Here is a 13,297-nt window from a genome sequence, read left to right on the forward strand (position 1 = left end):
AAATTTATACACCGTTTGCTGATTGAGTTTTGATACGCGAAAAAGGAAATTTTACATAAGGAATAATTGAAGATATATTTCTTTCCAAATTATTTGAACCAAATAATTATAAGCATAGAAATACAAAATCACTGACATAGATGTGACTTCCACGTTGATCCTGATTATTCAAATGTTTAATACAATACAGAAAAATCTAATAAGAAACATAACTATGACACATTGGGAGCAAAGTACCAGTAACATTTTGAAACCAAGAAGAGCAAGACATTTATAGCTTACTATGCGGTATGGGTTTTATTTGTTGTTGAAGGCAGTAAGGTGACCTAAAGTTGTTCAATTTTATGTAATTTGGTCTCTTGTGGTGAGTTGTCTTATTATTCAATTATTCCACATCTTTATTCTATATGATTATCACAAAGGATCATTTTTAACAAAGACGTTAATCTTCATTATTGTCAAGAATTGCAGGAATAAGCTACTTTTACAGCTAAACTTTTGCAACATTATACGAAAGATCATATATAAGTTCAGAATAATGAAGAACATCTATTGTTTGTTTCTTGTAGCAGATTAAATGTTATCCTTTTGGTTTCCATTACTCGACAGACGTCGTGTTTCGGTTGATATTTACATTGATTTATTTCTATACTAAAGTGAGTAAAGTTTTTATTTAAAAGAGAATTGGATAAATTATACAGAAAATAAAAATATGATGAAATGAACTCAATACTTTATTGAATTTATATTTAATAATTTTGATAGATGATTTCGTCCTACATGACAACTATTGTGTAGAACAGATTTATTGTATGAAAGAAACGTATTATTATTCACATACGTAGATCTTGTTACGCTCTATACTAGACTTGTAATTACAAATGTTAAACTAAGCAGAGCTGTTGACGTTACAAAGAACGTAGTCATTTCAAATCCTTCGATCATTTAAGCATATAGCAAAGTTAATACAAATCCGAGAAAAGTTTTAAAATAAATATCCTCTTTCATAAAAGTATATTTCAATAATACACGATGAATTTAAACAAATTAATAGATGATGATGTTCATAATTTATAAGGTATCAAGATCGTTTTATGGCTTGGGTTTTGCTTCAGATGCACGATGCATACGTTGCTTCAGTCCCGTTGTTTTTCTTGACAAAAGACGTTTGATATTTTTGAGATTGCGCTCCGTGTTTTTCCGAGCTTTTCTTTCCACGTTGTCCGCCTTCTTCTGCTTTGCCGCCTTTATCTTTCTTGTAATCAGCTGGTAGACCTTTGTTTTAAGCTTTTTGTCATCTACATTTTCTCCCAAGTTTCTTTTTTTGATAGAATCATTGGCTTTCTTTATTCCACGTTCATATACTGAAAGCAATGAGATACATCATTTTATACAAAACTTAAGACAGGGACAGCGCAAAGTTGAAAACAATCGGAACTATTTAATTGTCTTGAATTATTTCTATTATTTATTTACATATGAGTTTACTTGTTTCACCGATTTAATTTGTTGATTTGGACATAAAACATTTACTTATAAATGGTTAAATGAATCTCAAGAGTCAATTAACCACTATACATCGAAAGAAAATGAATAATAAAAAAAAGCAAAGGTCCACAAACTATATAGAAACTTCAAGAAATCATCATTTAAGCCTTGAAAAGATCTGGACCCATGTGCTCTGATTGGGTAGACATTTCTTTTTCAACTAGTGACAACAATCAGGCAACTAAAAATACTAAAACGGGGTAATTGAACAGTTGTTTTTTTTTAAAATTTTTTATGCAATGTTGTTTCTTGATCTTTCCAAAATACAGTTCGGTATGATAATAATGAATAATGAATAAAGTCGATCTACAATGTATTAAAGGCTGTAATTTGTTGACGTAAATTATACTCCTATCCTTTGTCTTTGAGAGTGTTTTGAATATTAAACTATCAATATACCTGTACAGAACCATTCGTTTTCCATACTGGAACAACTGTCCGCTCCACTACATATGTCATTGATATCGACACAATGACCACTGATGCATTCTTTGACATTTCCATTTGTGAGATCTGTATTTTGAAAAAAATTGTGAAATAAAATAATGATTTTGATCATTCAAAAACTAATATTTATTCTAATTACTAACAGAAAATCTCCGTTATTGTTTTCGTTGGCAGAGCGGTCTAAGTACTTTATCTACTGTATCACTAACCTGAGGTTGCGAGTTTGAACCCCTCACATTGCAGGTGCTTTTGAATCTAATCTTAATTGACTTTCGGACGGTCGGTCTTCCTGCACTACTAAAAGCTGGTAGTCATGATATAGGAAAAAATGATAAAAATTGCGTTAAACACCAACAATTAATCATATAAGCTAATTGATCAGTTGCATGCAGCTTGCTTACATAAATGTCTTTTCTTGTAAATCAATTTGAATTTTCACCTATTTAAGTGTCTAAATGTTCAATGTGTACACATTTCATGATCCACAAACTTAACTTTGTAGTCAAATGATTCATGAATGTAACTAAAGTCTGCACATGTCAATAATTTTTGACATTTTGATGACAATATTAACAGTTTTAACATCTGACCCATGAATGGCTTTGTTAAGTAAGTTAATATGCTGCTGAAGTTAATTACTGGACATTATGCAATTGTATTGAACAAACATCATTTTCTAGATTAACGCAATTTTGTAATGGTGAAAAATTCGAAACAATATCTATCTTAAAGAGAATGAAATGCATAACTACCTTAAACAATGCTTCGACTATATTTTATTAAATAACGTACTTACCACAGTCATAGTAATCATACCAATCATTCCAATCATAGTTATCCAAATAATCATCAGCATACCAATCGTAATATTCATAATCATCATTCCAATCATAATCATAATCATCTGTCCAGTAATCATAGTAGCCATCTGTCAAAATACAAACCCAAAATAAGTGACATCACCAATAATATATCATATTCATTAGCTGCAAGTCAATTAAAAGTCATAAACCAGGAAGGACATGTTTAATTCTAAAAAAATCGTTAGAATTATATTTTTGATTTATAGTAGATTATTGAGATAACTTTTTTTTCTTGGAACAGAACTATTTTGTGCAAAAATACCGCCCGCCTCTTTTTTTTGGCTAAATTAAAGATTTTTCCCTATATAAAATCTGTTATTACCATTCTTTTCTAAAGTAAATTTGAAGACGAATTAAACGTTGTTTTATACAATTATATTTTCAAGGTAACGATTAAGAATTCTTAGCCTGATATTTAAAATTTTGCCAAATTTACAAATCATGACACCAACTAATTGCAAATAAGCAAGTTGTTAAAGTAAAACAGTGTGCCATATATGTCGGTCAAGACTATACAATGACAGTTCTCGCAATATCTCCAGAGGGATGAACAGAATAATTATTATCAACTGAAACAAAACACTGCACTGAAATAGATAAGACAGCTCTACATGTGTCTCCTCAAGTTGTTTTTTTTTTCTTGCACATCACCCAATGAATAATAGGCTTGCTTTTAACTGTATAATTTTTCAGTTACAAGTTTTTAAATTAGTTAAACGTGTTAATTTTTAGGTCTTATTTACGGATGTAAACAAAAAATATTTGATAGTTCTCTAGGTATGAACATTTTTATTGAATTTTGTTGTTTAACGTAGAAAATAATTTGAAATTAAAGAATGAATCTGCCTTAAATATAAGTCTGATTCCTTTTCTGATTTGGCCAACATGTTTGGTCCTTTCAGACATGAACGTAAGGAATGTAGCGTGGTCAAACATTTTTTAAGTGCTATACCACCCATTAAATAATTCATAAAGGTTTATGAAACATTAAGACAATATATTATTTCTTACCCCATCGTTTGTTAGGTTTGGTTGGAACAGATACAACAACTGTGACAGCAATTGCAATTAACAGCGGCAGTAGCAAAGATTTCTCCATTGTAAAACTGTGAAAAACAGAATTATTTATAATTGATTTAACCTTCCTATTACATAATTGTGTTATCCATGTTGTAAATTTTGTACAAATTTGGCACATATACATACTTTATTTTAACAACAAACTCAAAGTAAATCAAATCTCTCAATAAAATATTGCATAATGATAAATTAAACTTAATAAAAAAAAAAGCTTAAAGGTTACAAGAGCGCAAGTATTCGTACTGCATTTTTCAAAGGTGTACCAGTGGTGTTCCATATTTAATTTTTTGATGACTACACAAACTAGAAAAAATGGATAGCAGTTTCTGTTACTAGAAATGTCAACGTTGTATAACCGCTAACAAATATGTCTCGGTGATGCGGCAAAAGTTGACTAAAATTACAGTTGAAAAACAACGTCTATTTTTTCGCTTAATGAAAAGGGCACTGTTTTTAGGTCAAGGAACAGTAAATTGCCTATGTCACAGATTTTGGTGAATTTTGCATACAACTTTGGTTTATTGATTTATATCTGAAAATCTTTCATTTTCTGAAATATTACTGATTGATTTCTTTCAAATTAGGTAAACATTTGTATAGCAGGCACCTGCAATCGGCGAAAAAATCTTAAATTTGTCTTAAAATCATCAAATTTCCAATTTTAATAAATAAATTTTTCTTAAAAACCTATATGTTGTCGGTACAAAAATTTCCGTTTTAATGATGTAAAATAATAATCATGATAATAGGGTCACCGACTTCGTTTTCACGGTTTACATCAATCAAAGTGGTGAACTAAGTGAAAAAAATACAAAAAACGACAAATATTTGTAACGTTATCGCATTGTAGCCCGTAAAATGTCGATTTTTGACTTTTTTTTCACTAACAACAAGGTAACAGGTAATGCACCAAAAACGAAGTCGATGACCATATGATTATTCTATATCATTAAAATGGAAATTTATGTATTAACAACATATAGTTTTTAAAGAAAAATCTATGGATTTGAAACTGGAGATTTAATGATTTTAAGACAAAATTATGGACGTTTTTCGCCGATTTGCTTTCTATACAAATGTTCCTACTTTGAAAGAATTCAATCAGTAATATTTCAGAAAATAAAAAAGATAAAGGCATTTTTTTTTCGATTTTCACTGATAGTTCAACGAGCCAAAATTGTATGCAAAATTTACCAATTTCTGTGACATAGCCAATTTACTGTTCCTTGACCTTAATGGCTCCGACTATTTTGAGTACCATCTTAAAACTCTAAAAACTTGCCGGAAAAATGTAAACCAATAATTGCGCTCTTGTATACTATAGGCATATGGTATTTCAAAATCTGATAAAAAAAAAGGTGAAAAATGATTAATATACTTGAATGGTTTAGTTGTACTATAACAAAGTGTACATAGACTTTCTTATAAATGAAAATCCTTTATTTTCTCAATATCAATATCGGGAATGTGACAGTTGTTTTCCATTCGTTTGATGTGTTTGAGATTTTGATTTTGCCATTTGTTGGGGGACTTTCCGTTTTGAGTTTTCCTTGGAGTTTGTTATTTTTGTTATTTTACTCTTTTCTTATGAAATGTACTGCTAATAAATTACTGTCTGCTCGTACGCTAATTCAACCGACCATTTTTTCCGTATGGAGTGACCTTAACACTGACACTTTCGTTAGAAGCACAAGTGCGAGGGGGAAAACCGTGACGAAAGAAAAGGAAAGCACACGGGGAAAGAAGATATTTACCGATTCATCATTTAACATGGGAACACATTGAAAACATAAACATTACCAGAAATTCGTTCTATATGACTTTAAATAAAGTAAAACAAATGAAAAACATACTCTGTTACAAAATATTGTTATCAAGTGAAATAAAATAATTGCTTACGTCGGCGTTTTAGTATGATTGTAAGTTATAGCTTAATTGTTAAACGACAGTAAAAAACTTACCTGCCAACTGACAGGAGTACGACAGAGCGTCCAATTGGCAAAACATTTGTTTTATATCCCGACATTAATATCACATGTTAAAAAAATATAACCCGTAAATTTGTTTAACAAGCAAACGGAACAATGAACTCGATTTTAAATATTTTGATTCTTTTATTGTTGTCTGCAATGTGATATTCATCTGACAAAGCAAATTCTATTTCAAAAGTCAGCTTTTTAAAATCATTAAATGGTAAGATATCGAACAACAATATTTTTGCAAATTTACGCTGATTTATATCTGAAAAGCTAAACATAAAGACATATGTAGTCCTTAGTTTTTGGAGAAACAATTGACAATAATTTATGAAGACTTAGGGCGCCCAATCGAGGTTATTAATATTGATATGAGCTTATATGCTAGATTAATTTGGAAAAGCTAAATTATAGTGTAGATGTATTGAATTTTGGAAATGGTTAATTAAATATTTATGTCCTTGATTTCGCTCCTTAAAGACATGAATAGACAACCAAAAATACATAAAAAAGGAACAAACAACAATGAAAACAAAAGCTTGGTCCTACTTAAGCATCTCGTCTATAGAACACATAATCTATCCTATTTTTCAACCATACGATAAGAATGATCAAATGGCATCCTCAAGACTACATATTTTGGTAAATTGCTAAATATTTGATCAATTTTAATGGGAACTATTCAGACAAAAAGTGTGAGAGTGTGGATCCTCTTCGTAATAGATACAAATTATAAAATGTGATCTTTTAAACTTATCATTTTTGTTTCCCAAAAAGCGGGGGATGTGTTTTATTGATGTAAACATGAAAATAAATAAACCAAGAGTTTTTCATACATTTCACTATATCAAAAATTATTGTTTAACCATTTGTAGTATATCATAAAACGATAAATGAAGATTAAAAGATTTCTCGTGTTCAGGGATATATAGTCAGCAATGATTACTTATCAGGAGACAAGCACTTTGTCTGTTGATTTCGAATTTTGGAGTACAAGCGTATCACATCACCTGTAACTGTGTCTACTCTATTAAAAAGCCAGAAAGAATGAGAAAAAACGCAATAATAAAAACACCAACACCCACATTAAATTGATCATACGTACAATTTGATGCCGGTCAAATACATTTTATTGTTTAGGTGATGTTTTTCGTGATGATTATGTTTAAACTTATGTAGTGTCGATTTCAGTCGTTTTTCTTCATAACTTTGTTGAAGCAATTTTTTGTGTAAGGAGCACATCCCTGTTAATGAATTCCGGATATAAGATGTAAGTACTCATTGAAATGTGGGTAATTGAGTGACAGAACATTATCAATAAATCTGAAAGTAAAATTCAAGAACTTTGCAAGATGCCTTTTCGTTTTGTCTTTTAGAAAGTTCTGTATGCATTATACTTCATATGAGTACAATTAAAACCCATTTAAATATCAAACCAAATTATGGCTGCTTGCACTACAAGGCTAAAGAATAATCATCTTGTTTTAATTCAATTGTACCTTTTCTGTTGTTAATTGGTAAGCAATTTAGATGAGAAAGCCTTGGTAATAGCATATTTTCTATTAACAACATAAACACCTTATACTAAAATATAATTTTTGACGACACATTTACACCACAATCTACATGGAACCAAGAACAATCCTATGTCAGTAAGTGTTTCAGTTGGTAAAAAATATTGCAGCAATCAAATAAAAAACAAATCATATGAAATGGCATGTTCGTATAATATATCAACCAGATAAAAAAAATCAGATTTCAGGTTTCTTACTTTTTACCTATCCTCAAATCCTTTTTTAGTATTTTGAAGATTTTATTGATATGAAAGAGTTCTATTTAGAAATACTGCTTAAAAACTTCTTACTTTTATTCTTTACATTCATTGAAGCTGTAAACATTTGGTTTCAAAACCTCTGACGTAGGCTGTATCGTACCTATTCAGAAAAGTTATTGGTATGCAGTCAAGTGGTTCTTAAGTCGTTAAGAAGGCCATACTATATTGCCATTAAAAGAAGCTCAGGGGTGTCTTTTTAAATATTTATTGTCTTATAAATTAATGACCAGGATTGTTTTGTAAATATCTATACAAATTCAAACTTTAACTGAAATATTAACAAGAGGCCACAAAGAGCATGTGTTGCCCACCTGGGTATGGGTATCTTCAACTATGGCCGTTCTCCAACAATGTAGTCTAAATTTATTCTATTGAACTTGTTTGCTGATCGATTTGCTGTTTACAATGTTTCTTTATTCACCAATAATGAAATGTAAGTACTCATTGAAATATGGGTCATTGAGTGACAGAACATTATCAATATGCAATTGAAAGTCGTCCAGTAGTGGTGCACAATTAGTACACATTTAATATCGAACCCATTCTGAACATTTATATTCTGTCAGATTTTCTCTATCTATAGCGTTGTTCAAGATAATAGAACAACTTACATGTTATCCTATGTTATATTTTAAGCTATGCATTAATGTTGGTTAGAAAGCAGGACTTTTTGACACAATTTTTAATTAGATACCCTAATGATAATTGTGGCCGTGTTTAGGGCTAATTGACCAGTATTTTCAGAGAAGAATACTTTTGTAAAAGTTAATGGACGACGGACACCAAGTGATGAGAAAAGCTCACTTGAAACTCCTTAAATTCAACAGCCTTTTATGATACTGAAAGATTCGTTTCTACGTATTATACAGTCGACTTTGGTGCAGAGTTGTCGTTATTCAGAGATCATATTACTTTTTAATGCCGACATAGTTGTCTCGCCAGTCACTTAACATGTTAAGATATTCAAAAGATAAGAAGTTCAACATTGAAATGTGAAACATTGAAGCCACCAGGATAAATCATTGCATTGACTGCATGAATTGAGCAAACAGGCCTAAAATAAATCGTCGTTAAACAATTGTACGTACTTTTGTTTTGTATTTATTATATTTATATTCATATTTATGTTTATATCGGGTCATACATCATCGGCCATTCTTCGGAGGTTATTTTAATAGAAATAAGGAGATGTGGTATGAGTGCCAATGAGACAACTCACCATCCAATTCACAATGTGTACAAAGTAAACAATTATAGGTCAAAGCACGACCTTCAACACGGAGCCTTGGCTCACAGTGAACAGCAAACTTTAAAGGGCCCCAAAATGACTAGTGTAAAACAGGAAAACCAAAAGTCTAATCTAAATTAAAAAAGAGAAACGAGTTAATGTTTAATTTGATGACGTCTAGTCTTAAATACACAAGAAATGATGATAAATTATTACGAGTTCATGCATTGTAAATTGTTCTTGTTTGACTTTCTATAATTTGGATGTACGTTTTAGTATGTTATAAATCAAATAAGAGAATTTGATATAAGTCGGTGAACAAGAATTTGACAGCGTATGACCCTTTAGATAAAACGTTGATACAAGGAAGATTTGAAATACCCTTCCGGAGCACCTGAGATCACCCCCAATTTTTGATGGGGTTTGTGTTGCTCAGTCTTTAGTTTTCTATGTTGTGTTTTGTGTATTGTTGTTTAATTTGTCTGTTGGTCTTTATCTTTTTTTTTCTTTTTTAACCAGCGTTGTCAGTTTATTTTAGACTGATGAGTTTGAATGTCCCTTTGGTATCTTTCGTTTCTCTTTTACTTATTCAGAGATTTAATTTTTTAATTTTTTATAAGCATCCGTTTAAAAAAAAACCTAAGTATGTAGAAGACTTATACTTTTCGTTACAAATTGTATCATATGTTTTACATATATTTCATAAATAAAAGGAAATATATGAGAATATATGTAGTGATTTTTCCTATGTAGCAGGCTTAATTTCTCACACGCTACTGGAAATACTGTTGATTAATAGTATTTGTAGATTTAAAGAAGAAGGATATCAAAACCAGACATCTTTCCTTTCTGGCTTAAAACAATACATTATTGCTCTCAAATATCATGTATATTATTATATATTAGAATGGTAGGAATATGTATGCCAAAATTATCAACAACACACCATTTCTATAACGTTGATTGAAGTCATGTGTGAATATAATCTAACTTAGCTCTCATTTTCGGTCAAAACATATGGCAGTTATAGTACAAGTATCAATGTCGCAAATTTAAGGCGCCTCATATTAATAATGATCTCAGACGTCTATTATGAAATGAATAATTACAAAACCAAAGAAAATGTATAACATAAATGCCCTTCAACTTCGTGCTTTATTCGGCCTTTTTTTACTTTTTTATTCAAACTTCACTAATGATCTTTTGTAGATGAAACGCGCGTCTAGCGTACAAAATTGTAATCCTGAAATCTATGATGAGTTTATTCATCGACTTCATCGCGCACTACATATGTCTCTAGAAAAACACTTCAGGTACTCTTTGAAAAAAAAGAAGAAACGTTTGGGAGCATAAAAACCAAGTATGTCTACACATAACTGCCAAAATTATCTGCCGTCAACTTTTGTACCGACCTTAATGTTAGTGTATAAACGTATTTAATTAACTGATATGAATATAGAGATCCATCCGTCTTGCTGATCATCTTTGTTATTTAAAGTTGGTGTCTATTTATAATAGTTTTCAAAATAATAAACAGAACACTAAAAATGGGTATAAATCGTCTTGAAGAAAACAAAATAACCCCAATAAGGGGTTTTCTAACGATTTCAACTATGCTGACTTATTTTCAGATCTTGTCTTGCTGATCATTTTTGCTAATTTAAGTTTCTATCTATCTATGATAGTTTTTCAGATATAAGACAAAAACGCAAAAATTAATAAAAATCGGCATTAAAGGGCAATTACTCCAATGAGGAGTCGTCTGATAATTTCGACCAAGTTACTCATTTGTAAATCTTGTCATGCTGATCAGTTTTGCTATTTAAAGTTTCTCTCTATCCGTTATAATTTTCAAGATAGGCAAAACTGAAAAAAAATATTGTCATTTGAGGATAATAACTCCTATAAGAAGCCGTCTGACAGATTTGATATAAATGAACAATAAAAAGAGCTCAACATTGTTAAAATTCCAGCCCCTCCCCACCTAACTCCGTCAGATTTTTTTTTTTTGTAATTTATTTTTATTTTATCTGAAAAAACACCAAGCATTGTGATACATAAATACATAGACAATTAATAATACATGTACTAATATTAAATTTTTTCCATAACAGTCTAAAGTTAAAAAGTTAAAAATGCAAATTTTATATTATCTATATGATAATCATACTCATCATTTATCACTCTGGATTAGAGTACATGAATATGTTGATAATGTTAATGATGGCATCAGCCCTCTCCTCTTGCCACATGCATCACTGTCAGTACTATGATGTTGAACATTAAGAGGTACCAAGAGAGGCCACCAGAGATCATTAACAGATAAGGGTCAGACAGGACATGTTGGACAGAATCACAGAATAAATAACAACAGTAAATGACAACCTAAGTCTAGCGGAGACAATTCAAATAAACCCGTCAGATTTTATCTACTTATAGCGGTTTTCAAGATAATAGACAAAAACTTGTATTTTTCCCCTGTGTTCTATTTTTAGCCATGTCAGACATCTTGGTTGGCTGGCGGGATAATCGGACACATTTTTAAACTAAGTACCCTAACAATGATTGTGGCTAAGTTTAGTTAAATTTTGCCCAGTAATTTCAAAGGAGAAGATCTTTGTAAAAGTTAACGACGACGGACGACGGACGACGGATGCCAAGTTATTAGAAAAGCTCACATGGCCATTTGGGCCAGATGAGCTAAAAAGAAAAATCCTTAAAACCTGCGAAACAAAACACTCGACTATATAAACCAAAGGAATGAGAGGAAAACAACTGTCAAATTCCTGACTTGGTACTCGCATTTTCCGAAAAAAAAAAAGTAGAAAATACTAACAGACATAAAAATGAATCTAACATAATGGCATATACAGTTTCTCGATAAAGTACAAATCAAGTCATTAAAAATACAAGGGTATACAAAATGAAGACTTAATCATAAAATTTGTTTGAATAACACATCTTGACCCACCCGTCTCAGGAATGCCTAAAGCCAAAAACCGTAAGCTGAATGTACAAATACTGAGCCACGTAAAGAGTCATGCAACCAAAAGGAACATTATAGTACATAGACGATTATACTGTTAATATATATAAGAAGATGTGGTATGAGTGCCAATTAGACAACTCTCCATCCAAGTCAACATTTATAAAAGAAAACCATTATAGGTCAGAAGACGGTCTTCATCACGGAGCCTTGGCTCACACCGAACAGCAAGCTATAAAGGGCCCTAAAAATTACAAGTGTAATACAATGCAAACGGGAAAACCAACGGTCTAATCTATATAAAACAAGAGAAACGAGAAACACTTATGAACCACATCAACAAACGACAACTACTGAACATCAGATTCCTGACTTAGGACAGATGTAAACAATTGCAGCGGGTTTAAACGGTTTGATGGTACCAAACTTTCACCCTTATCTGAAACAATAGTGAAATGTCTGTTATATTCAATTTCGTAAATTGTGTTGTTATAAATTAGGCCGTTTGTTTTTTCGTTTGAATTGTTTCACATTTTTCATGTCGGGGCCTTTTATAGCCGACTTTACGGTATGGGTTCTCTCATTGTTGAAGGCCGTACGGTTGCCTATAATTGCTTACATCCCCTTCATTTGAACTCCAGTGGATAGGTGTCTCATTGGCAATCATACCACATCTCTTTATTTTAGTTATTTCTATTAGGTCTTAATACTTTCCGATAATTGTTTGAGAAACAGGACGAAATATGATCAATCCAAACGATATTGAAATTGTACACTTTTGAATTTTTTTACCAATGTAAATGAATTAACGTATATCTTAAAAGGTATCTACATTGCGTAAACAGTTTTTAGGAACTTCTGCGTCATCTTCTTATTCATATGTAACCTACGCATTGAACTGGACAAACACAAACTCTTTTTCAGATGGTAACATAAATGAAAAAATATGACATGGAGACTTAATAACTTTTGCGTATTGAGATATTTGACAAAAGGAGGATAGATAGAAAGAGGATAATAAAAATATTGAAATCGATAAAACTAAGATAAATCATGGTCTTAACAAAAAGTCCAACATTAAAAAGTCCACAAGACGCCACACAGCAACCTGACGCGAACACCTTGATATCCGTTTTTTTTTTTCATAGACTAAGTATCCCAATTGATGAATTATTATGAGTGCCGACATGGTGTCTTTATAAGGTTTATTTATCGTATTAAGTGTTCGATAGAGCAAATTAAAAGTTTTACGAGAAAGAAATCCCACTGGGGAAGATTTATGCATATCAGGATACGCTTACCTATTTTATTTTTTATGGACATGCAATTTTCTCA

General features: G+C 31.1%; 1 protein-coding gene across 1 annotated transcript in view; it reads right to left on the minus strand.

Annotated features, from left to right (window-relative positions):
- Positions 1–652: 652 nt before the first annotated feature.
- The window catches only part of LOC127716622 (DNA-directed RNA polymerase subunit beta'-like), a 226,277-nt gene continuing 213,632 nt past the window's right edge, over positions 653–13,297 (minus strand). Inside the window, exons 2-6 of the mRNA XM_052222871.1 lie at positions 5,900–5,927; positions 3,870–3,964; positions 2,792–2,923; positions 1,948–2,061; positions 653–1,364 (exon numbers count right to left, since the gene is read on the minus strand). Coding sequence (XP_052078831.1) covers positions 1,093–1,364; positions 1,948–2,061; positions 2,792–2,923; positions 3,870–3,957 — 606 coding nt within the window. The 5' untranslated portion in view covers positions 3,958–3,964; positions 5,900–5,927 and the 3' untranslated portion in view covers positions 653–1,092. The remainder of the gene's footprint in view (positions 1,365–1,947; positions 2,062–2,791; positions 2,924–3,869; positions 3,965–5,899; positions 5,928–13,297) is intronic.

Source organism: Mytilus californianus, unplaced genomic scaffold (assembly GCF_021869535.1).
Source record: "Mytilus californianus isolate M0D057914Y unplaced genomic scaffold, xbMytCali1.0.p SCAF_9, whole genome shotgun sequence".
NCBI lineage: Eukaryota > Metazoa > Mollusca > Bivalvia > Mytilida > Mytilidae > Mytilus > Mytilus californianus.